The sequence below is a fragment of the Penicillium arizonense genome, assembly GCF_001773325.1.
Source record: "Penicillium arizonense strain CBS 141311 chromosome Unknown PENARI_contig005, whole genome shotgun sequence".
In the NCBI taxonomy this organism is placed as follows: domain Eukaryota; kingdom Fungi; phylum Ascomycota; class Eurotiomycetes; order Eurotiales; family Aspergillaceae; genus Penicillium; species Penicillium arizonense.
In genome coordinates this window covers 1,072,815-1,097,793 of record NW_019173282.1, presented here as the reverse complement: position 1 = coordinate 1,097,793, position 24,979 = coordinate 1,072,815, and the positions used below count along the sequence as shown (strand labels likewise).

The window sequence follows — 24,979 nt, the reverse complement described above, 5'->3', positions numbered from 1 at the left end:
CGCTCATCAGTAGCTACGATGGGAACGAACGCAATATGATGGTTTTCACTTTGGTTTTCACTTTTTCCCCACCCTTTCTGGGTTTTTTTTTTTGACTTGGAATATATGTGTATGGTAGGGCTGTTGCCATAGGATGGGACAGGACTATTTTCTTTTATTTCTTCTCCCATGTCAAAAGGGAAGGATGGGACGGGATGGGATGGTCTAATTTTTGGGATTGGCAATCCCAAGCAAAGATAAAAAAATGAAAGAAAGAAAGAAAAAAGAGAGAAAAAGAGTATCAAAATCAACATGGAATTTCCAAGCAAACAGCATAGGTATCATAGATTCAAAAAACCAACGCACAAACTATACAAAGCCCTCTGCCCTTTCTCGGACAAATCAGCGCTCAGATCTACATTACTGGCCCACTTCCCCAGGCCCCACCGTCTCCCCAAACTCAGAGTCATCGGTGGCATCGTCAAACCCATCAGCCTGCAAGGAAACCTGTTTCGGCTGTGCATCCTTCAACCGCCTCACGCCCTCGGCCTCTTCAACCCATGGCCCTGCTTTCTCCATGCCATCGATGTACTCGGCGCCGATACGCAGGTTTAGACCTGCACTGAGGGCACGCTCGATGCGCGTCTCTCGTGTCTGCGACACGAGAGTTCGGAAGACGTGCACGAAGAAGCCGCCGAGGATGTCGACGCTCCAGTCCTCCGGTACGAGCTCGAGAACCTCACGGACGTCGAACCAGGCCGCGAAGCGGGCGAGGAGATCGCTTGTGCGCTCGATGCGGTCTGATAGGTCTTTGATTTGGAGAAATTCATCTAGCAGATGACGGAAGAGTGAGGATTGCAGGGTATGTTCTGCTAGTTCTGGTTGGGTTCCTGTTGAAGAGGGAGAGCTGCGCGGGCCGCCGAAGAGGCAGTATCGGATTGCGGAGTCGTAGTCGCCTAGGCCGTGGGTGAGGAGGCGGAGGGCGGCGCGGTGGTGGCCTTGGAGGCCGTCTAGGATGATGCATTCCGAGACGAGCTCGTTTTGGAATGGTTCGATGCGGGTTAGGACGGCGGGGATTGAGTAGCTTATTCCTGTTGGGAGGGGTTGGGATGAGAATTGGGAGCTGGAGATTCCGCCTAGGAGTTGGAGGAGGCGGAGGCGGGATTGCCACCACGGTTCTGCAGGTGTGTTTTCCGTGATGAAGTTCAGGTATGTTGGTTTCGGGGCACGTAAGGCCCGGTAGGTTGAATAGGAATCGGCTAGGGATGCTCGTGCTTCTGGGGATGACTCGAGAACGGAAATCACTGTGTCCAGGTAGTATGAGATCAGGTCGTCGGCATATTGTGCGTACTGAATTCATGGTTAGTTATGTTTATACAAGAGGGGAGGGCATCTCACATTCTTGGCAAACACCAGATGCTCCAGGTAGGCCTGAACAGCATTGGGGGCCCGCTCTTTGAGCAAAGAAACAACATCCGCTGGTTCCAGCCTGACCCGACTGGCATTGTCCGCAAATACCTGGATGCCCAGGGCGGGATTCCGCCCAGCCAGCCAAGCACCATATTCCTCGACCAGCTGTGCATCCTTGATCTTCACCAAGTACCTACGCATCTGCGTTTCCACGCCAGATGCGGAGACCTCTCCGCCGGCGTCCGTCTCCCCGTCCACAATTCTCCGCCAGGTCTTGAGGACATTCCGAGACATCTTTTGGCTCTGGTACAAGCGGCTTAGCACATATAGCCGCTTGTATGTCTCGAGTAGCATCACTGCCCGATCGAAGTTGCCCTTCCAGTTATCAACTAATCTGTTCAGCTCGGAGCGAAGAGGTGATGATGCGCGCTGGTCTGTTGTCAGGTAGGCATCTTGTTCAAGGGTCAAATGCAATAGTGCAGCATCAGTGCTGTCCAACACATATGATTCATCGGTAATGCTGCCGTATCCTCGCTTTTGTTGCCAAGACAGGAGGAAGCGCTTCACCATGTTAAGGACTGGACTGCGGGACGTATCCAGCCCAGACGTATCAACGCCTGTCTTTCCTACTTGTTGAGTGTACTTGACCGCCATTGATGCCAATCCGGCATGTATCCATATACCCTGCGGGCCCTGTAGCACCTCGCATCGTAGCAGGGGAATAAGCAGCAAGGCCAGACGAGGATCAAGGTTACCTGCCACCAGTGCTTGTTCGGTCTGCTTGATTGCGGAATCACTACGGTCGTTCGGCTGCATAGATAGAAGGTCTCCATAGAGTAAGAGGCACGCCTTTTGCTTCACGTAGCTGAGCCCAATGAACTCAGCTTCGGTCTTTGGCTCTGTGTCCTGAACTGATAGCAGCAAGTCCAAAACAGCATCTCTCTGTAGCACTGTGTGGTCGCTTTTGTTTGTCTCCTGCGCCTTCTGCAGAGCGTCCTCGAGTTGGACCACCAAAGGGTTCTGTAGGACACGCCATATTTGAGAGCCAGACCACAGAATGAGACTGCTCTGAGCCTTGCCTAGTCCATGTGCGAACTTTGCTTCTTCGGCATTCCGTTGAGCCTCCCAGGTTTGCTCTGATGAGGCCTCGCCTTTTTTGGGTCCATCAGAATCGGTCAAATCTTGTGAATCGAATAGTTCCTTTTCTTTCTGCAGCTGCTCGATGGATGCGTGTGTTCTTGGATCTGCCACCGGGACATGGGGAGATAACAGAGGAGTTTTGAGGCGGACCATTTGTAACAGCTTACCAATTTCATTAAGCTCGAGATGGCTGGGGCTGAGTGTGTGCTTGAGACCAACTTGGGCGGCTCGGTCTTCTCCAGGTGGAGGGATCTCGATCCATCTTTTATTCCGCTCGATCTCGCCTGGGTCATCATCCCAGCGTTGGATTTCAAGTCGCGTTCGAGACTCCCCCTCTTCATCGTCTTCGATGACAGCGAGAACAAACTCTTCTTTGGCATCTTCATTTGGTTGGAAGATTTGATCACTTTCACCCGTATCAATTACAACTGACTTGGGGAATCGGTGGAAGTTGATCGTGCCCCGAACCACTTCGCCGTCCATGTCAACGAACATTCCAACACCCGGCTCTGTTGCCTCAGTTCCGGTGACTAGTAAGAACTCTGAGGGTGTGGGAGACACCACATGAGGCTGCAGACGCTTCGAACTTTGCTTTGTTGGTGCCGGCACAGGTGGTAATGGCTTGAGGTTGTCGTTGCTTGCAGGGTGGTTGTCTGATTCTTGGTTTTCAGGCTTGGGGGAACTTCCACTTTCACGCTCTTCCGAGCTCGATCTTCGAAGGCTCCCACTAGATGTGAAAGGATCCGGTGTCCCTGACGGTGATCTGTCTATCTGAGCCCCTTGTGCATGCGGTGAGAGCATTCCCACGAAGGTATTTGCGCTACTGCTTCGACCATGCCCACGAGGATCAACTGGCGGTGGATTCGGGTAGGATGACGAGGGAGAACGCTTAAGTGGAGTCGGTGGTGCTGGGTTCATGTCTTCGACATGTCCCGACTCGAAGACCTCGCTCGAGGAGGAAATAGGGAAGAGGGGGATCTTCTGTTGGTGCGCCACCTCAAGCAATGAATATGAGTGTGAATCAGCAGCACAGGCGATGGTTCCTCGTCGTGCCGCAACCAAGCAACCAGGGAACTCGATCTTCTTGATCCGGCGCGCCTCGTCCCCGATTTGAACCAACATTATCCTGTTCTGTACGGCGATCATCACCGTCGGGTCTTCCTCTTCCTCTGCATCCCGATTGAGATCTAGACCACCGATCCAGCGGCATTGGTTGACCTTTGTAGTTCCAAAGGCCGGGCTGAGCTCCGGCAGCATGTAGAACGTAACAGTGCCATTGCAGAGAACACATGCTTTGCCCACTGAGGATAAGATAACTATTTGCCGGACGCCTTGTTGTTCACTCCCGGCTGGGGGGCTTTGGGCGAATAGGATAGGCAATCGGGATGCCAGTATAAAGGTAGGCTCGCTGGACTCGTCTGGGGAAGCTGGCGGAAGGCATACGAAGTGCAGGATCTCGGCTGCAGAGGTGCCGATGTATAGATTCTCATCTGTTTCAGGGTCAGTGGGCATTCAATTCACAGATCATGCAGCCTTTACAGCTCTAGGTGGGTAGAGCTTACTCCAGTATTCAACGCAGGTGATGTAGACGTCGGAGCTATGCTCGGTTGCCAACGGAACATCCTCGAAGAGGGATCGTAGGACATAAGGCACAGTCCCTGGAGGACTGATCCTCCGCCTCTTGCGGGGACCAATTCCATGGTCCGAAGCCATCATGAGGCTGTAGTTGACATCTCTCCCCGCGCGATTGGAGAGTGACCAGCTAAGGCGGTCACTAGCTGGGGCCAAAGCTCAAGGGGTTCAGAGACGGCAGAATATAACGGCCACAGAACTATTTGCCAAGTATCCATTTCAAGGATTCATAAAATACGATGTTTAGGGGCTTTTATACCTTCATTTACTAATTAGTTAGTTCCTGGACAAGCATGTTCCCAGACTGCCACATATATATGAAACACTACATTATCAGCCAACATCATGTATGTAGATTGCAAGGCGGTAACCACAATCTATGTCCGATTGGCCGTTATCGCCCACTCTGCTCTACACGGATACCTCGGGACAACAGCTGTCATCTTAGGGGTATCAAGTAGACGCATTGCACAGATGCTTCATTGACGCTCCTTTTGTTGAATCCAACTCCCGTCTTTCATACATTTGATCTAACCCGACTGTATAGTCCGTACACTCGGAACAACATCGGCCCGTGCGCCGCGTGTCCTGTTCGCGATAACAGATCTCCAACTTTCCCCTTGGCTACTTGATGTGGGGTGTGCTGACTGGGGACAATGGATTCTTTTGCCATTACAGAGGGCTTGGTTCCCCAAGACCAACCTGATGTGCCATCCAGCAAATTGACCGAAGAGACCAACAAGTTTCAACGCGCCATCGCAGCCTGGAGAGGTACGTCGCCAGATCAACAGACTACGGTTGTTTCTAGTTGGCTGTGCTAATCTAGAACTATCATAGGTATCGACTTGGCCAACACGATCGCGAAACTCGACACGACAGCTTCTGACATCGTCGAGCAGCAGCGTGATGCACTTGTGCAACGAAAAGACCTCGCCCAGAAGACAAAGGACTATAAGAAGCTTGATGACGAGGCGAAGCTCGCCGAGTATAAAAGTCTACTCAAGGCGTACCAATCCTTCATCGATCTTTTGACTAACCAAGGCAAAACGTCTTCGTCCTCATTCTTGCAACTATACTCGTCACTATCCGAGGCGCCAGACCCCTACCCGCTCCTCGAAGCTTCCGTCGACTCCCTCGTTCTATCCGAAGATACAGTCCCGAAGCTGACATCGGAGCGGGATCAATTGCAAAAGTCCGTGGATCGTCTCACCAAGCAGCAAGAAGAGACCGAGAAACGCCTACAGGAGGAACGCGCTATCCGGAAGAAGTTGGAAGAAAACCAAGAATCTAGGGCCAAGGAAATTGAGGCATCGTGGGAAGCTGTCTTGGCCGAAAAGACGAACAACTGGGCTGCCAAGGAGAAAAGCTTGGAGGAAAAGGTCGAGAACCAGGAACGCTTGATCAAGGAGCTCAAGGCAAGCTACGAGGTCTCCCAGCGCCTGGGCGAGGGTGAAAGCGATGAGAATGATGGCTCGCGAAGTGGTGCCACTGCAGCCGAGCTTGAGCTTGTTTCTGCTGACCTGGAGAAGACAAGCTTAAGGCTAGCGGATGTGGAAGCACGCAATGAACAATTGCGTATCGAGCTGGCTCAGGCTGCCTCGCATTCGCACTCTGCTCCAGTCTCCGTCGAGGATGACCCTGAGTATCTTCGTCTTCAGTCGGAGAACTCTTCCTTGTTGCGGAAATTGGATGCTGCGCGCTTCGATAAAGACTCCGAAAGACACACTTGGGAGGCTAAGCTACTTCAATCGGAGAGAACTGCATCAAAGGCATTGGTCGAGAAAGAGGAGCTGCGCTCGCGGTTGGCGAAGGTCGCTGATTATGATGAAATCCGCCGAGAGTTGGAGATGATCAGATCCGTTGAATTTGCAACTGGGGATGATGATGAGGCTGGAGATGGAGCTGAAGGCAAGGCGACTGGGGCTAACGGTGATGCGAGCAAATCGAAGGACAAGAACTCTCTGGAGCAACTCCTCATGGCCCGGAACAAAAAGTTGACAGATGACCTCACTCTTCTGCGGGTGTCCCATCGTGATATCCAAGGTCAGCTTGAAAACCTGCGGAGCGAGCTTTCCACCTCAAAGGAAGAGCTCGAGAAGTCTCGAAACCTTTCAACCACTCTTGAAAACGATCTTCTTCGCGTACAAGATGAGGCTGCAAACTCGTTCCCCTCAGGGGCAATGTCTGTTGCAGGAACATACACTTCCAGATACCCTCACTCTGCCCGCCGCGGTGCATCATCACCCACCTCCTCTATCATCTCCGGCTTTGACCAGGGCGCCGCATCCGCAAATACCATGGATGCAATTCGCGCAGGAGAGGCAGTAGGCGGCGGATCAGGGCTTCTACCAATGATCCAAGCGCAGCGAGATCGGTTCAAGAAGAAGAACGCCGAACTCGAAGAAGAAATGTCAAAGCTGTACGCTACCGTCAAATCTCTCCGACAGGAAGTTGCATCTCTCCAGAAGGACAATCTGGGCCTCTATGAGAAGACAAGATACGTCTCAACCTACAGCCGAGGCCAGGGCGCATCCACATCCGCAGCATCATATGCAAACACCCCCAGCTCCACCTCTGTGTATACATCCGCAGATACACCATCGGGACTATCCCTCGACCGATACCAGAACGCCTACGAAGCTCGGATCTCACCCTTCGCCGCTTTCCGAGGCCGAGAATCGACCCGTGCATACAAACGTATGAGCCTACCAGAGCGAATCGTATTCTCTCTCACCCGCGTCATCCTCGCAAACCGAACAAGTCGCAACCTATTCGCTGGCTACTGCTTTGCGCTCCACATTCTCCTTTTCGTGGTCCTCTACGTAATGAGTACCACGGAAATTGAGAAGCATAGCGCTATGAGCGCTGTTGGTAGCGCCGCCGCCGCTGCTTACGGTGGAGGTGGGGGTATTGGTAGTGGCACAGGCAGTGGCACGGGTCAGCTGCACGGCGATGACTGGCAGCAGGAAGGATTCCACTAATGTTCTATTTCTTGTTCTCACAGCGAGGGTATCGGAGTTCCATTTCCTTGTTTCTTTATCGATCATCTGTGGCGTTTGGGATTGAGTGCTCTCTCTATTCTTGGATGTGGGTCTAGCTGCGTCCTGTGTAAATTTGAGTTCTGGCAAATATATCTATCTGTATGCCTGTGACTAAGTTGCGTCAGGCGACTGTAGACTTCCGCGTAATGACGCATGGGGCTGGCCATTCCTGGGGTATGCATTGAAGCTCTTGTGACATGATCATCTTTAGCCGATCAATCTATCAATTGAATTCCATTTTTGTAGCAGATAGATAATCATACCTTTTGGCCTTCGCTTAAGCGTGCATTCCTTATTCAGGTCCACTGGCAAGTATTATGAGTGGCTTCCGATGCCCATGTGCTTAGATATAGAAATCCACCCATGCTCGCACGGTTAGTGTTACCGAGTACAACACACTGAACCATTCGGTAGGACGAAACTAGGGGCTATCAAGAAATGAATTTGATAAAAAAAGGCCTTGCTAGTCCAGATTCTGAGTAATGCTAAACGAATTTGGTTAGGAGGCAAAAGATTGAAGGCCCGAGCCGCGGATCGAACGCGGGACCTCGCGCAGGAGTGCTTAGGTTTTGGATACCCTAAGCGCGAATCATACCACTAGACCACCCGGGCTTCATGAAGTAAATATATGCGAGTTTAGAACTGATGAGCGGATAGTGAAAGTACATGAGGATAGATCCATTCCCATGTTGATTTTCGGATATCAGACAAAGTATGTCTCATTCACTTGTAGACCCCGCAACATTCATGGAAGCGACTAGTGCAGATAAGCGTAGATTCGGACAATTTCCTCGGATGTGGTGCATTAGTGTCGACACTCTGCAATGCAAGTATATATATCTTGGTGGCTTGGGTCGGTTAAATGAACCGGGTCCGAAAATGCCTGTTGACAAAAGCAGGAATTGGCTTTGACATAAATAGGTTAATTAAAGCGGAATGACGGATCAGGACTTTTCGGTGTAAGAAATGGCGTTTTCTACGCGCCAGTGCGTTCTAAAGGGTGCGGAGTGAGCCCAACCCCTCTCATCCCCTCCTCAACCAGCCCCCCTAAGAACTCCAAGGGACAAGGACAGAATACTCAACTTATGGCAGTTGATGGCAGGGCTGAAGAATATCTACCTGATACACAAAAGTACTAGTATTAGCCCATGTACAATGCCTGCAACAATTCCCCGAGTCCTGCACAAGGGCTCTAGGATCATGACCCAGCAATACCTCCGCATCTCTGCACACTAGCCTACAGTGGCAAGAATCCTGCGCATCTAATCGCCTAGCACATATGCTCTCCTCTTCAGTCAGATTTATTAATAGCCCGGGGAATTAATAGAGGCCTCCACATTGGCCCTTCGGTGCTGGTAGCTCTGCCGAACCGCCATTGGGGAACCCCGTTGTTTTGCTTAGCGCGTTGCTATCCTGATTAATCCAAAGTCGTTTGTGGCCGAGGACAAATCAGAGAGCAGTAAGGCTGGAGGAAGCAGCCCTGGGCGCGTCCATCTACCAATAAGAAATCGCGGTCGAGCCTTAACCCTTGCTAGTACCTGCAGGTTGCATCGATCACTCCGTTTATAGATTCAGCATTGTTTCGAGTCAGACGTGTGTTACTATCTTTGATGCATGCTTGAATTAGAGGATTCTGCAATTAACATCGCTTCTATATGTATCTCTGCTCTGACCCGAATGGATTCATGTCAATCCCTCCCTCTCCTGTCACTCCTTTCTTCACCACGCTCATCCCCGTTCCTTCATATCCGACCGAGTGCTACTCAAGGCTTGCTGGACAATCCTTAATATTATTTAAAAAGCCACCGCCGTTAACGATCCCTCTCCTCCTCCCAGCGCAAGGTGTCAGCAATGCATCTCATCTCTCTTCTCACCTGCCTGGCAGCAGTCTCACTTGCTGCCCCAACGAACTTCCTAGACGATGCATACGATTGGTCAGATGAGCTGGCTGACTTCTACGGAACAGTGAGCCAGTTCATCAGCTCCGCAAAGCACAACATCAGATCACCAGATGCTTGCGACATCTCCAAGATTGCTCTGCCCTCCTACGCCTCAGGTCTTCCCGGCCCCACAGGCTTGAAGCCAGTCTATGTTGCACTTGGACGTGGCACTCAGGTACGCGAGAATCTCGAGTATTTCAATTGAATAGTATAACTCACAATGCACCCAGAACTATACATGTGCGAGCTCTTCATCCAATACCACACCAGTGGCAGCAGGAGCCGTCGCAAGGCTTTACAATGCCACATGTCTCGCAGCCAACTACCCAAGTATTGTTGAGAAACTCCCGAGCATCGCATACAAGATTACTCTCCCGACCAACGAACTGGCCTCTTTCCCCCCTGCCAACATTGAGCTTATGGGACATCATTTCTTCTTTGATGCGACGACCCCGGAGTTCAACCTCAACACTACACCAGACAAGCAGGACGGCATTGTCATGTCGAAGAAGCAAGGTCAGATTGCTGCGCCTTCTGATGCTACCTCCGGGAAGTATGGCGCCGTTGCCTGGCTCTACCTCACCACCACTGATGGCACCATTGGCAACTACAAGAGTGTCTATCGAGTTGACACTGCGGCTGGGTCACCTCCAAAGACCTGCAAGGGTTTGCCTGCTGCATTCCAGATACAGTATTCTGCAAACTACTATTTCTTCGGGGAATGATTGGAATATTCTTGTTTTGTACATAGACCTCAATGGAGGTTACGACTATGAGTCTTGCGGGTTGGCCTTTGTCTCTTGTTACTTTCTATTCTAATGCCCAAGGGCGAAACCTGGCGTTATTTACGGAATATAACTACACTTTCAATTTCAATGATTAATCAACAACTTCATGCAGGGCTAAGATGTACCACGTGATCTCGCTATCGGCGACAGAGTATCACGTGATGATTCCACACGGAAGAGGAGCGCTAGCCCTAAAACAGACTAGCGCAGTTCTGATTTTCTGAAAGATCCCAAAGCGCAAAAAAATCTCGACCGCATCAACGAGCAGCAACGGTATCGACCCGCACCCGACAAACAGTCAGCGGCCAATTCTGTTCTAACTGCTTGATCCAGTAAACTCGGATCTGCAATCAATTTTTTTCATTCCTTCCTCGCCTCTCTTGGGACCGTTTCTTCTCAGTTTCCAACTCTACACCGGTTTGAGCCTTCGGAAACGACAGCTCAACCTCCTACCTCCCCTTTAACTCTTTCCAACCGAGTTTTTCTCCAAACCTATACAATGGCTTTCGCTCCCCGTGGCCGTGGTGGTCCCCCTCGTGGACGTGGTGGATTTGGTGGTGGTGACCGTGGACGTGGCGGTGGTCGAGGTTTGTTCAGTCCATCCGTTTGAAGCCGCAAGCTTGCGCATCGTTAGTGTCGCTGGTTCTACCAACTCGACACTCACGATATGCACACCGACTTGCGGGTATAATTCAGTTCACTTTGCTGATTCGAGTTCTTCAGGCGGTGGCCGTGGTGGTTTCGGCGGTGGTGACCGTGGCCGTGGTGGCCGTGGTGGTGGCCGTGGTGCCCCTCGTGGTGGTCGCGGTGCTCCCCGTGGCCGTGGTGCTCCCCGCGGTGGCGGCGGTGCTCGCGGTGGTGCCAAGGTTATCATTGTAAGTTTCTCAGAAAAATTCTCAGGGACATTGAGATCAGTCACTAACCGGGTCTTTTTTTCTTCTACAGGAGCCCCACCGTCACGCTGGTGTCTTCGTCGCTCGTGGTGGCAAGGAGGATCTGCTCGTCACCAAGAACTTGACCCCTGGTGAGGCCGTTTACGGTGAGAAGCGTATCTCCGTTGAGGGCCCTGCCAACGAGGACGGTGCCGTCACCAAGATCGAGTACCGTGTGTGGAACCCCTTCCGTTCCAAGATGGCTGCCGGTATCCTCGGTGGTCTCGATGAGATCTACATGAAGCCCGGTGCCAAGGTTCTTTACCTCGGTGGTGCCAGCGGTACCTCCGTCTCTCACATTGCTGATATTGTCGGTCCTACCGGTAACGTCTACGCCGTCGAGTTCTCTCACCGCTCTGGCCGTGACCTGATTGGCATGGCCACCCACCGTACCAACGTCATCCCCATTGTCGAGGATGCCCGTCACCCCCTCCGCTACCGTATGCTCGTGCCCATGGTCGATGTCATCTTCGCCGATGTTGCCCAGCCCGACCAGGCCCGTATTGTCGGCCTCAACGCCCACATGTTCCTCAAGGATGAGGGTGGTGTCATTGTCTCCGTCAAGGCCAACTGTATCGACTCCACGGCCAAGCCCGAGGTTGTGTTCGCCCGCGAGGTCCAGAAGATGCGTGAGGAGAAGATTAAGCCCAAGGAGCAGCTGACCCTTGAGCCTTTCGAGCGTGACCACTGTATCGTCGCTGGTCTGTACAAGCGTTCCGCATAAAGGTGATTTTTAATCTCTGGTCATGTCCATTCCCTTTTGATGTTCTCCTCGGCGTCTCGTGTTGTGATGTATCGAATTGTTTCCCCGTTTCTTGTGACAGGTTTTTACTGCCCATGTACTTTTGGCTGCGTCTCAAAATTTAGTTTCCATTTTCGAATTGTACACGCTGGAATGTGTCACTCTGTCTTGATCTGAGGTGATGAGATGGCTCTGGATGAAGTATGATATCCGCAGTAATTAGTGTCCAATTCAAGTGATTCCCAGCCTTGCTAGCCACTTCTATGCTTTCATGGTGTATCCGTAGCTTGTGTTGATAATGACTCTAGTCTCTTCAAGCTTTCCTGATCTACCGACTCCACATATACAGGACCTAGAATTAAGAGAGAAATTACCAATTGTGTTACAAATTATTTGGGTCCTTGTTGAGAACCTTCCTAGTACCTAATTTACCTACATAGACAATGCCTAATTGAATGAAATGACAGACTAATGCCGGTCAGATCACCCCTCAACTCTTCACTTTGCCAAACAGTCTTGACAAAGCAAACAAAATTCTTCTTCTTCACGAGGTAGTATAAGAGAACGCTTTTCAACCAGCTGATTGTTTGATCGAAGTGGTGTTCTTATGAATGCCCATCTTGTTCAAATAGCCACCACGATCCTTCATACCAAACTTTACAGATGCATCTTACCCACGGCTGAATATCAATATAGCGTATGAAATAGTGAAATAGATGAAATTACGGCCATAGCGTACGCTGATTTAGCCCAAGTATCCCATAACTTACCAAAGATCTTCATGTAGATCTTCCTACCATGATAGTAACTTGACAAAAGGATTCCTAGCCCATAATGCAGACCGAATCGTGGATGTTATAACGACAGAGATTGAACTGGCTGTTCAGGTGATGCTCGCTGAGTTTGCGACGGGTTCTTCTCTCTGCTTGCTCCTATATTTCCGAGCATCTTTTCCCATAGAACATTCAGCGTATAACGAATAATTTACACTATTGAATTAAGCCCTTGGGAGTTCTTCCAGTAAGTTGTCATTTTGTCAGATTAAACTATATGATAAAAGGTATGCTCTCTAACCTGAGGGTTGTCAGGGCTAAGCGTTGCTCTCACATGTAGACATCTCGGACTTGCGCCGGGCCTCCCGGCAATCGGATATCTCACCGAGGATCACCACAAAATGGATCGGAATTGATGCGTAACACTTGGCTCAAGTGGTCAAATGAGTAAAACATGATTCTATTATTGGTGGAGAGATATGTTGAAGCTGGAGCGTGGGGGAAGAGATGAACTCCGCCCCAACCCCGCAAAGCGTGGACGGCGACTATATAAAGGCCGAAAGGATGCCATGGTTTCTGGATCTACATAACTTATTCTTCTGTACTAATATCCTTGACCCGAAGATATAATCGATAGAAAGTACGTTCAACATGTCCATCCTCATCACCGGAGCTGGGGGCTACGTCGGCCAGGAATTGGCCGCGGGTCTGCTTGCAAGCACACCTGCTACAACAACCGTGACCATAACCGATATGGTCGAGCCCGAGATCCCAGAGTCAGCTGCACAGAATGCAAGCCGCCTGAGCACAGTCAAGGCAGACCTCACCTCACCCCAAGAGGTCGACGAATTGATCAACGAATCCCGCCCCTACGAAACAGTCTACATCCTGCACGGCATCATGTCCGGCGGCTCAGAGGCCAATTTCGAGCTGGGAGTCCGGGTCAACCTCGACTCTGTGAGATACATTCTCGACCGGCTACGCAAGACCATGCCCGGAACGAAAGTGGTTTTCACATCCTCATTGGCAGTCTACGGCCCTGCAGCCCCAGGATTCGTCATTGACGAGACAAATTTCCCACCCGTACCTTCATCTTCATATGGATCGCAGAAATTGATCGTCGAGACTCTACTGAATGACTACTCGCGCCGAGGATTCCTAGACGGCCGATGCGTGCGCCTTCCCACAGTCACAGTGAGAGCCGGAAAGCCTACACAGGCTGCTAGCAGCTTCGCGAGTGATATCATTCGTGAGCCGTTCCATGGCAAGAAGGCTATTCTCCCCGTAGCCAAGGAAACGGAAATGTGGATTTGCTCGCCGCATACTGTGATCAAGAACTTGATCCATGCTCGTACTGTTCCTAAGGAGGCATTTGGCGAGTCCAGATCTGTTAATCTGCCTGGATTGAAGGTCAGTATTCAGCAGATGTTGGATGCGCTACTGGAGGTCGGTGGTAAGGAGCGTCGGGCTCTTGTTGAGGAGAAATATGATGCTGCTACCGACAAGATCGTGCAATCGTGGACTCCGCAGTTTGATACTGCACGTGCTTTCAAGTTGGGATTCTCGGCTGATATTTCGATGGAGGAGAATATCAGACAGTTTGCCAGTCGATTTGTATAAGAAGTGGCTTTGTATAATGTAGCCAATCAATAGACATGAATTTGGATCGAGGGATATTGGTGATATTGAGGGAATGGAGCTGTAAAAGACATATAATATAATCCCCAAACCCAACCAAGCATAAACACAAGCCATTGAGATCATAAACATGCTCTTTGCCCCATAATGACAGCGCAAGGAAGTATTCGGGATGGGAAGGGCGGTTTGGAAAAGCGGGTCATGTGATTGGCTGGCGAAGACGAACAATTTCAGACTTCCGAACTTCAACCTCAGGGCGTCTCCATCAGCTCTTTTCTCCATCTCTTCCCCTTTCCCCTCCCTCTCACCTATAAAAGTCGTTCTCAATGGCTTCTCGGCGCCTAGCTTTCAACCTGAACCAGGCTCTCCGCAGCCGTGCGGCTCTTAAGTCCATCCAGCCCGTGAAGCGTGGCTTTGCGTCGCCGGTTGCGCTGCCGTCCACCACCCAGTCCACCACCCTCTCCAACGGATTCACGGTACGCCCAATCTTATCAATGCTATCATAGACTCGCTAATATGTGTCTAGATTGCCACTGATCACTCGCCATGGGCTCAAACCTCTACGGTCGGCGTGTGGATCGATGCCGGTAGCCGGGCAGAGACTGACAAGACCAACGGAACCGCGCACTTCCTCGAGCACCTCGCCTTCAAGGTCCGACACCCTCAGCTACAATCCTCGAAGCGATCTTCTGATGAATATATTTAGGGCACCAACAAGCGCTCCCAGCACCAATTGGAGCTTGAGATTGAGAACATGGGCGCTCACCTCAACGCCTACACTTCGGTACGACCGGGAAACCATCCATCAACCTATATCGAATCAATACTAATTGCGACCACAGCGTGAAAACACCGTCTACTACGCCAAGTCCTTCAACAACGATGTCCCCAAGGCCGTCGACATCCTCGCCGATATCCTTCAGAACTCTAAGCTCGAGCCCGGTGCTATTGAGCGTGAGCGTGATGTGATCCTGCGCGAGCAGGAGGAGGTTGACAAGCAGCTCGAGGAGGTCGTCTTCGACCACCTGCACGCCACCGCTTACCAGGGCCAGCCCCTTGGCCGCACCATCCTCGGCCCCAAGGAGAACATCCAGACCATCTCCCGTGACAACCTGACCGACTACATCAAGACCAACTACACTGCTGACCGCATGGTCCTGGTCGGTGCCGGTGGTATCCCCCACGAGCAGCTCGTCCGCCTTGCCGAAGAGCACTTCGGTGCCCTCCCCAGCAAGGCCCCTACTTCCGCTGCCCTCGCCCTCACTGCCGAGCAGAAGCGCACCCCCGAGTTCATTGGCTCCGAGGTCCGTCTCCGTGACGACACCATCCCCTCCGCTCACATCGCTCTCGCCGTCGAGGGTGTCAGCTGGAAGGACGATGACTACTTCACCGCCCTTGTCACCCAGGCCATCGTCGGCAACTGGGACCGCGCCATGGGCCAGTCGCCCTTCCTCGGCAGCAAGCTCAGCTCCCACGTCAGCCACCACAACCTCGCAAACAGCTTCATGAGCTTCTCCACCAGCTACAGCGACACCGGGTAAGTCACATACTTATATACTTAAACATCACACGCTAACTTGATACAGTCTCTGGGGTATCTACCTCGTCAGCGAGAACCTGACTCAGCTCGATGACCTGATCCACTTCACTCTCCGCGAGTGGTCTCGCCTCTGCAACAACGTCACCTCCGCCGAGGTTGAGCGTGCCAAGGCCCAGCTCAAGGCTTCCATCCTCCTGTCCCTCGACGGCACCACCGCCGTCGCCGAGGACATCGGCCGCCAGATCATCACCACCGGCCGCCGCCTCAGCGCCGAGGACATCGAGCGTACCGTCAGCCAGATCACCGAGAAGGACGTCATGGACTTCGCCACCCGCAAGCTGTGGGATCAGGACCTCGCCATGAGCGCCGTCGGCAGCATCGAGGGTATCCTCGACTACCAGCGCATCCGTGGAGACATGTCCCGCATGATTTCGTAATCTTGTCTAGAGTAAGATCGCGTTGTGAAAGATGACTGCTGAATGTCCCCTCGTGGATATCTTGGCGGTTTTGGTTTGAATGTACTATCAATCATTGCCTTGGGCTGTTAGATCCCAAATTCTGTGTGTGAAATAGCAATTAATGGTTTGCCATAGTAGACTATATAGTTTGTTGCCGAGGCAGCAAACGCACCAATTATTTCCTTTGTTTGTTCTATTTCTTTGGACTTCGTGTAGCTGTGTTCGCTGTAGTCTAGTTGTAATAGTAGGAAAAGGTAGCTAGTTCTAACTAGGTTAAAAAGCGAAGGTCGACCAGAAGGCTGTCTCGTAGTATCAAGTGATGTAGTTAACCCAGCCCATCCCCACTTTTCTCACTGCTTGAAATGCTTGCCTCGTCTTAACGTGGGCAATTTGCAGATGTAGATGACCATCCTGTGTTCTCTGCGGTAGTTGCAATATCTAGTGTCTCGTCAATTGAGTGTGGAGGCAGTGAGAATGCCGAAAGCCCCTCGCAGCTTGCAAGCTTGCCAAGTATGGTGTGTCGCATGGTCTCCCCGGATTCCCATCTCGGCATTTTAATGACATTGTATGGATTTCGTGCATCAGCCGCAAGCGCAAATCCAGATGTGATGGCGTGAGACCTCGCCAAACTCTAGCCGGCGACAGCTTGCTGGCCACTCGCATCTCGCTTGTCCCTCCGTTACGAAGAAAATTTTGATGTGATAAGACACCGAGATCTGGAAGATCACCGTAAACATTTGTCGTTCAATTCTCATAGAGCGCCTGTTGGTCGACCCACATGAGTCAACGATTCTTCCGGGCACGATGAAACGCGGAGCAGCGTAACATAGCTTCGATAGTACGATTTATATTCGATATGTAGACCTGGAGACTAACCAAGGCTCAAGGCGCAGGGCAAACATGTTGGCCAAAATGCAAGGCAGCACGTAAGTCAACGTCTCGAACTTTATCCCGCTCTAGATTGCCCCCGTCGGTAATGACTAAGCATGATAACGGGAGATTTTTTGACAGCAATTTCGGTCGGAGTAAAACGTCTCAAATCCCATCACACTTGAACAATGGGCAAAAGAGGAGGCAAGAAGGTATGGTTCAATCTATATGTCAATTGAGGGGCTCGACTGACCATCTTTCATACAGTCCGGTAGAGGTCGCGGCGGCGGCGGTGGTGGCAGTGGCCGCACGCGCTCTATTTGGCAGGATATCAGCAGAGAAAACGAGAAGTTCGAGCGCTATTACAATGAGCCTGAATTCCTCCCAGAGGAGGAGAGAGAAATCTTCTGGGCTACCATGAAGAAGGATCTCCCTAACAGCTTCCGTTTCACAGGTTCTCGAGGGTAGGCTATTACTACTTGCGCCTCGCGGGGACCAAGCAATACTGACTAACGCGCAATATACAGACACGCATTGGCTGTTCAGCAACGTCTCATTGACCACCACATTCCCGAGATCACCTCTATTAAGTATGAGGACCAATTCGTTGAGCCTCCTACCCCAATCTCGTGGTACCCGGATCAGCTCGCCTGGTCCATGACCACTCCCAAGAACATCATTCGACGATTCCCTCCTTTCGCCTCGTTCCAGAAGTTCCTTGTCGCCGAGACCGATGTCGGAAACATCAGTCGTCAGGAAATTGTCAGCATGATTCCTCCTCTCCTCATCGATGCTAGACCTGGAATGACCGTGCTGGACATGTGCGCCGCACCGGGCAGCAAGTCTGCGCAGCTTATGGAGCTGCTTCACGCAGGCGAGGAAGACTCCGTCGCGCAGGTTGCCGAGCAGGTCAAGAAGGGTGATGTTGGACCCGAACCCCTCGGCCCCGAAGGACTGAACGATGATGGCCGCAGCACTGGCTTGTTGATTGCCAACGACAGTGACTACAAGCGCGCTCACATGCTGATTCACCAGATGAAGCGCCTGAGCTCGCCTAACCTGATTGTTACGAACCACGACGCTACAATGTTCCCCTCCATTAAGCTGCCTCCTACGACCAATGCTGAGGGAAAGACCCAAAACAGATATTTGAAGTTTGACCGCATTTTGGCAGATGTCCCTTGCTCCGGTGATGGTACCGCTCGTAAGAATTACGGTGTCTGGAAGGAATGGATCCCTGGCAATGCTTTGGGACTCTACTCTATCCAGGCCCGCATTTTGGTCCGTGCTCTGCAGATGCTGAAGGTGGGTGGACGTGTCGTCTACTCCACTTGCAGTCTGAACCCCGTTGAGAACGAGGCTGTTGTCGCCAGTGCCATTGAGCGCTGCGGTGGTGCCGCCAATGTCAAGATCATCGATTGCAGCGCCGAACTACCCGGCCTCAAGAGAGCTTCTGGCTTGCGAAACTGGAAGGTAATGGACCGTGAGGGCCGTCTGTGGAAGAGCTGGAAGGACGTCGAGGAGCACCGTGACCAAGAAGGCGTCGACGGTCTTGCCAGACTCGCTGAGGGCATGTTCGCTCCCACTGGTGAGGGTGCTGATCTGCCTCTCGACCGTTGCATGCGTGTCTACCCTCACCAGCAGGACACTGGTGGTTTCTTCATTACCGTTCTCGAGAAGACTTCTGAGATTCGCGCCAAGCCGGAGAACACCAACGCCATCCCCAAGGCTTCTGTTGCCGCTCTCGCCGCTGAGCTCGATTCCAAGAAGGGAGACGGTGGAAATTCTCTGGAGAAGCTCGATTCTCTGGATGACCTGGTCGCTCCCGACCCAGAGGCTCAGGAGGAGGCCGCAAAGAACGCCAGCGTTGCTGAGGCCACTCACCAACTTCCTTATTCTGCTACTCTTGACGCGTCTGATACTGTCTCTCTCCCCAAGCGAGATGCGGGTGATCTTGAAGAGGAACTTCCTGCCAAGCGCACCAAACTCGATGATGGCAGCGAGGTTCTCATCGGTGACCGTCCAGTTCACCGTCCTGCGCCCTCAATGGGAACTGGAATCCCCGATGCTGGCGACAGCACACCCACATCCGCTGCTCCTGAGCAGTTGAAGAAGAAGGGACCTCGCCAAGAGGAGCCTTTCAAGTACCTTGACCCCAACCACGAAGAGCTCGTTCCTGTCTACGACTTCTACAAGCTTTCTGAGCGTTTCCCCCGTGACCGTTTCATGGTCCGCAATGCCGAGGGTCTTCCCACCCGGACCGTCTATTACACCAGCGCGTTGGCTCGGGATATTCTCGTCTCCAACGAAGGCCAGGGCATGAAGTTTGTCCACTGCGGTGTGAAGATGTTCGTTAAGCAGGACGCGCAGCGCGAGAACGTCTGCAGGTGGCGTATGCAAACGGATGGTCTCAAGATCGCCGAGCCTTGGTTGGGCCCTGAGCGCACCGTCACTCTGACCAAGAAGGAGACTCTGCGTCGTCTTCTTGTGGAGATGTTCCCCAAGGTTAACGATGATGCTTGGAAGGAGCTTGGCGAAATTGGTGAGCGCGTGAAGGACATCGAAATGGGATGCAGCATCCTGCGCGTTGAACCAACCGGCGAGGAAGACGGTCTCACGTAAGTCTTTTGGAACATTCTATTTTTCCGGGGCTAGTTATGCATTTACTAATATGATTACAGTGAGCGGATGGTTCTGCCCCTGTGGCGCTCTGTCCATTCTCTGAACCTCATGCTTCCCAAGGAAGACCGCCGCGCCATGCTGCTGCGTATTTTCAACGACTCCACTCCTCTTATTAACACCACCCAGAAGAAGGGTGGCAACAGCACTCCCACTGCTGGAGCAGAGGATGAAGTCATGAAGAGCGAGAATGCCCAGTTGGGAGAAGATGAACAGGAACAGATGGATACACGCGAGACATACACCAAGGACGGCGACGAGGAGGACCGTTTCAATACCACCGTCTAATGGACCCTTATTTACATGCAACCCGGGATACATGCAATGTACTAAAAAGCCAATCTCATGAATTTTGTCACTTTTCTGATTTCTGTCACTTTTTCCCTAAATCTAGGGATCTGCAGTCGTAAGATGCCGGAGAATCGTCGGCAGCAATAATTAATGCGCCGGTTAAATTCCTCCAGCTTCCCCGCAGCTTTCATTCTCGAGTTTAACGGAGGAATGGCGAAATGGCTAAATGACGATATTGACCATTGGGATCCGAGCGCGGAGGCTGTATACAGCTTAACTTTCAAGATCTCACCCTCACCAACCACAGCCCCAGCCTAAAACTCCAACCATACGGTATACGGAAAAATCGCGGCGGTGGCCCGCCTTCTACAGTGTAACAATGCAATAAGCTTAGGGATCATCGCTCCGGTTGCCCTGTGAGGCTGGTCTCTCTCCACACTATGCAACTATGCAACGCTGCATCCAACCCCTCAATTTCAAGACCCCTGCAAATGACGAAAGGGACCACGGAGCCATGGAAAACAGCACTGATCAGTACTAGAGCAATTGTCAATTGTTTGCATATGGCATGGTCGAAAAATTCCGGTTATTGGTGTCGGTCAATGATGTCCCGACTGTCTACTAGTATATGAATGTCTGTCTGCCCCTGGATTGAGGATTCCTCTTCACACTTTGCTTTCCCCGCGTTAATTGTGAGTGAATTGTGAATTGTCGAGGCTGGGATTATGAAGCTCTCGTCTACTTGGGCCATTGCCTGTTTGGCGGTCCAGGCTGCTGGTGCTGCTATTAGCCATCAATTGAATGGGTTGACGATCACCGAGCATCCGGATCCTGTTAAGCGGGCTTTGCTTCAGAAATATGTATTTTTGGCTCCATTCTTTCGTTAGGGTGGATTGTTATGCTGACTGGGTTTTGTAGGTGACGTGGGATGAGAAGTCTATATTCGTCAATGGCGAGAGGATCATGTTGTTCAGTGGTGAAGTCCACCCGTTCCGGTGAGTGAGACATGCGATGAATGTATTGTTTTGTCAAGGGCTCCTTACTGACTCATATTCTGTATAGTCTGCCTGTTCCATCTTTGTGGATTGATGTCTTCCAAAAGGTCAAGGCTTTAGGATTCAACTGTGTTTCTTTCTACGTTGACTGGAATCTGCTGGAGGGCAAACCCGGGCAATATAGCGCCGAGGGAATCTTTGCGCTAGAGCCTTTCTTTGATGCCGCCAAGGAGGCTGGTATTTATCTGCTTGCTCGTCCTGGTCCCTATATCAATGCCGAAGCATCGGGTGGTGGTTTCCCAGGCTGGCTTCAGCGTGTGAATGGAACGCTGCGAACTAGCGATGAGGCTTACCTCAAGTCAACTGATAAGTATGTGATAGACCATGACACCGAGCTCAAAGATGACATTAAGACTAACTTCTGTCTAGCTACATCGCAAATGTCGCGGCAACAATTGCCAAAGGCCAAATCACAGAAGGCGGTCCGATCATTCTCTATCAGCCCGAAAACGAGTACAGCGGTGCCTGCTGTGGATACAATGGTTTCCCAGATGCAGTCTACATGCAGTATGTCGAGGACCAAGCGCGCAATGCTGGTGTCGTCGTGCCTCTGATTAGCAATGATGCCTGGGCTGGTGGCCACAATGCACCTAGCACTGGCAAGGGTGCGGTTGATATCTACGGTCATGATAGCTACCCCCTCGGCTTTGACTGTGCCAACCCTTCTACTTGGCCATCTGGTAACTTGCCCACTGGCTGGTATCAAACGCACATGAAGCAAAGCCCTGCGACTCCCTACTCTCTGGTTGAATTCCAAGGTGGAGCGTTTGATCCTTGGGGAGGGGTTGGGTTCACGAAGTGTGCTGCTCTTTTGAATCATGAGTTTGAGAGAGTGTTCTATAAGAATAACCTCAGTTTCAGGGTTGCTTTCCTGAACCTGTACATGGTATGTTGCTAACCCCTGCAGCCATGAACGTGAACTAACATCTGTAGATCTTTGGTGGTACCAACTGGGGTAATCTTGGTCACCCAGGTGGCTATACTTCCTATGATTATGGCTCTCCTATTACTGAGTCTCGAAATATCACCCGCGAGAAGTACAGCGAGCTTAAGTTGATTGGAAACTTTGCTAAGGCGTCTCCGGCATACTTGCTAGCGACACCAGGAGCCTTGACTACTTCCACGTACACTACATCGTCTGATATTGCCGTGACACCCCTGCTCGGTGGTAACAGCACAGCTTCTTCCTTCTTCGTGGTCCGACACAATGACTATACAAGCCAAGCTTCAGTTGACTACAAGCTCAAGGTTACTACTAGCGCTGGCTCGGTCACAATTCCCCAGCTTGGTGGAAGCTTGACTCTCAGTGGTCGTGATTCCAAGATCCATGTTGTTGATTATGATGTTGCGGGTACCAACATCCTCTACTCTTCCGCTGAAGTGTTTACCTGGAACAAGGTTGGTAAATCCAAGGTGCTTGTACTGTACGGTGGCCCTGGTGAACACCACGAGCTAGCAGTCACTTCCACGTCCAAGGCGTCTGTTGTCGAGGGATCCTCGTCGGGTATCACCACCAAGCAGGTTGGAACGGCCGTTGTGATCGGCTGGGATGTCTCCACCACTCGTCGTATTGTCGAAGTAGGCGACTTGAAGGTTTTGCTTCTTGGTTAGTAATTCCCTTTCCTTGGATATTCATTGTACAATATACTAACATGTCTCAGACCGTAACTCTGCCTACAACTACTGGGTCCCTCAGGTTCCAGCCTCAGGTACTAGCCCTGGCTATAGCACCCAAAATGCCGCCGCATCAGCTGTCATTGTCAAGGCCGGCTACCTTGTGCGAACTGCTTATCTGAAGGGCAGCGACCTCCATCTCACGGCCGACTTCAACGCCACCACACCCATCGAGGTGATCGGCGCGCCATCCACCGCAAAGAACCTAGTTATCAACGGCAAGAAGGCCCAAGTCAAGGTCGACAAGAACGGCATCTGGTCTAGCAGCGTTGCATACAGTGCACCCAAGATCAAGCTCCCAACTCTCAAGAGTCTGAATTGGAAAGCCATTGACACCCTCCCCGAGATCCAAAACACCTACGACGACTCTAAGTGGGTTGCTGCCGACCACGCCAGCACCAAAAACAACGTCCACGCCCTCCAGACCCCAACCTCCCTTTACTCGTCCGACTACGGCTTCCACACCGGAACCCTAATCTACCGAGGCCACTTCACCGCCACGGGTGACGAAAAGACCTTCTTCGTGCAGACCCAAGGCGGCTTAGCATTCGGCAGCTCAGTCTGGCTAAACGAAACACACATCGGGTCCTGGGGCGGAATCTCCATAAACAGCAACTACAACGCAACATACACCCTCCCAACCCTAACAAAGGGCAAGACCTACGTGTTCACAGTAGTCGTGGACAACATGGGCCTGAACGAAGACTGGACAGTCGGCTCAGAGGAAATGAAACTCCCCCGCGGTATAATCGACTACAATCTCTCCGGCCAACCTGCCGACGCCATTACCTGGAAATTGACCGGCAACCTTGGCGGCGAGGATTACATCGACAAAGTCCGCGGCCCACTCAATGAAGGCGGTCTCTACGCCGAACGCCAGGGCTTCCATCAGCCTTCGGCGCCAACCAAGGACTGGAAATCGGGTAGTCCCTTCGACGGCCTCTCAGCGCCTGGAATCAAATTTTACAGCACGAGCTTCGATCTCGATATCGAGAAGGGCTGGGATGTTCCCCTCTACTTCAATTTCGGAAATAGCACGGCGTCGCCTGCTGCTTATCGTGCCCAGCTTTATGTCAATGGCTACCAGTATGGTAAATATGTGAACAATATTGGGCCGCAGACTAGTTATCCTGTTCCGGAGGGAATTTTGAACTATCGCGGGAGCAATTATATTGCCTTGAGCTTGTGGGCTCAGGAGAAGGATGGTGCTAAGGTGGAGAGTTTGGAGTTGGTTTATACTACTCCTGTGTCGACGGCATTGGATGAGGTTGAGGCGGCCGGGCAGCCGAAGTATTCGAAGCGGAAGGGGGCTTATTAGGATGTGATGAGGATAATTTCAAGTGAATTTAGGAGTATTCACTGCAAGAAATATAACAATTGAGGTTATGAAGTGAAGTGAAGAGAAGTGAATTGTATACATCGTAGATCGCTCCACTTCTCCGCAGATCCCAGCCACCCCCCAACCTCCTTCGATTTCTGTTTCTTTCCTGTTTATTATTCTTTTCTTTTCTTTGCAGTTACAACTAGCATCTTCATTCTTGAGCTGCCAATATTGTCCAACTCCACTACCCACGTTTATAGCATCAGCCCTTCTAAGCGCCCATCAGCTTACACCGACTCATCCACTCGCTCGAACTACAATACCAATCTTACATCTGATTCGCACAAGCAATCCTCCAAATTGAACCCCTACCTCGAACCCAAACCCAAACCCATCAAGTCCAAACAAACCAAAGCAATGACATTCAATTCAACCCTCACAACCGAACCAAACGACCTAACCTCCCACCTCCTAACCTCCCACCAAAAACGCTACACAACGATCTCCATCCCCTCAACCTACGGCCACCTCCACGACAGCCCAGCAGCAGGAACAGTCGTAGGAATCGTGCTGGGCAGCGTAGCAGGCTTCGTTCTGCTAATGTACGTCCTCTTCCTAGCAGTGAACCCAGGCGGGATCGCACGAGGCGCAAGCAGCGGGCCCGCACCAACAGTCTCGTCGTCATTATCAATGGACGAAGAAGAGATCGTCGATGTACGAGCGAGCCGGCGGCCGTCTCGACGCCGGCACAGCGATAATACTATCGAGGTTATGGAGGAGCGGGAGACGTTCCGGGATAGTTATCGGCGCAGGCCTTCGTCGAGACATGATCGGATTGTTGTTGAGGAGTCGCTTGCTACTTCTACTTCTGGGGGTGGGGATGTCGTTGAGGTTTTGGAGGAGGAGAGTAGTGTTCCATCTGATGTTTCGCCGCGGCCGGCAAGGAGGTCGAGGAGGGGGGTTAGTCATGTTGATCCTTTGGCTTATGGGGGTGGGAGTCAGTATAGTCGGAGGTCTTAGGTATGGGGATGAGTGGTTTATTTGCGATACCCTAATGTTTATGATGATGGATGTAA

The 24,979-nt window shown here is 51.6% G+C and overlaps 8 protein-coding genes across 8 annotated transcripts; 7 read left to right on the top strand and 1 right to left on the bottom strand.

Moving 5' to 3' along the window:
• Positions 1–399: 399 nt before the first annotated feature.
• On the bottom strand, positions 400–4,242 carry PENARI_c005G04432 (uncharacterized protein; the record flags this gene model as incomplete). The annotated part of the gene is made up of 3 exons (XM_022629712.1): positions 400–1,329; positions 1,378–4,019; positions 4,092–4,242. 3 exons carry the CDS (start codon positions 4,240–4,242, stop codon positions 400–402), a joined length of 3,723 nt encoding a protein of 1,240 aa, XP_022490428.1.
• A 575-nt stretch (positions 4,243–4,817) lies between these two features.
• PENARI_c005G08247 (CCAAT displacement transcription factor COY1) lies at positions 4,818–7,142 on the top strand (the record flags this gene model as incomplete). The annotated part of the gene is made up of 2 exons (XM_022629895.1): positions 4,818–4,932; positions 4,999–7,142. The coding sequence occupies 2 exons, from the start codon at positions 4,818–4,820 to the stop codon at positions 7,140–7,142; spliced, it is 2,259 nt and encodes a 752-aa protein (XP_022490349.1).
• Positions 7,143–9,053: 1,911 nt separating this feature from the next.
• On the top strand, positions 9,054–9,867 carry PENARI_c005G04191 (uncharacterized protein; the record flags this gene model as incomplete). The annotated part of the gene is made up of 2 exons (XM_022629697.1): positions 9,054–9,317; positions 9,373–9,867. 2 exons carry the CDS (start codon positions 9,054–9,056, stop codon positions 9,865–9,867), a joined length of 759 nt encoding a protein of 252 aa, XP_022490457.1.
• A 562-nt stretch (positions 9,868–10,429) lies between these two features.
• PENARI_c005G09764 (rRNA 2'-O-methyltransferase fibrillarin family protein) lies at positions 10,430–11,586 on the top strand (the record flags this gene model as incomplete). The annotated part of the gene is made up of 3 exons (XM_022629968.1): positions 10,430–10,517; positions 10,654–10,805; positions 10,876–11,586. 3 exons carry the CDS (start codon positions 10,430–10,432, stop codon positions 11,584–11,586), a joined length of 951 nt encoding a protein of 316 aa, XP_022490137.1.
• Positions 11,587–13,028: 1,442 nt separating this feature from the next.
• PENARI_c005G00767 (SDR family oxidoreductase) lies at positions 13,029–13,997 on the top strand (the record flags this gene model as incomplete). The annotated part of the gene is made up of 1 exon (XM_022629554.1): positions 13,029–13,997. The coding sequence occupies one exon, from the start codon at positions 13,029–13,031 to the stop codon at positions 13,995–13,997; it is 969 nt and encodes a 322-aa protein (XP_022490403.1).
• Positions 13,998–14,341: 344 nt separating this feature from the next.
• PENARI_c005G09100 (mitochondrial processing peptidase) lies at positions 14,342–15,992 on the top strand (the record flags this gene model as incomplete). Its single annotated transcript, XM_022629935.1, has 5 exons — positions 14,342–14,491; positions 14,542–14,667; positions 14,722–14,799; positions 14,858–15,552; positions 15,602–15,992. The coding sequence occupies 5 exons, from the start codon at positions 14,342–14,344 to the stop codon at positions 15,990–15,992; spliced, it is 1,440 nt and encodes a 479-aa protein (XP_022490603.1).
• Positions 15,993–17,071: 1,079 nt separating this feature from the next.
• On the top strand, positions 17,072–19,850 carry PENARI_c005G03417 (tRNA (cytosine-C5-)-methyltransferase; the record flags this gene model as incomplete). Its single annotated transcript, XM_022629671.1, has 4 exons — positions 17,072–17,095; positions 17,151–17,347; positions 17,411–19,501; positions 19,565–19,850. 4 exons carry the CDS (start codon positions 17,072–17,074, stop codon positions 19,848–19,850), a joined length of 2,598 nt encoding a protein of 865 aa, XP_022490461.1.
• A 728-nt stretch (positions 19,851–20,578) lies between these two features.
• On the top strand, positions 20,579–24,923 carry PENARI_c005G11908 (glycoside hydrolase family 35 protein; the record flags this gene model as incomplete). Its single annotated transcript, XM_022630067.1, has 7 exons — positions 20,579–20,713; positions 20,772–20,848; positions 20,916–21,218; positions 21,278–21,794; positions 21,842–22,514; positions 22,570–23,872; positions 24,164–24,923. 7 exons carry the CDS (start codon positions 20,579–20,581, stop codon positions 24,921–24,923), a joined length of 3,768 nt encoding a protein of 1,255 aa, XP_022490248.1.
• Positions 24,924–24,979: the final 56 nt, after the last annotated feature.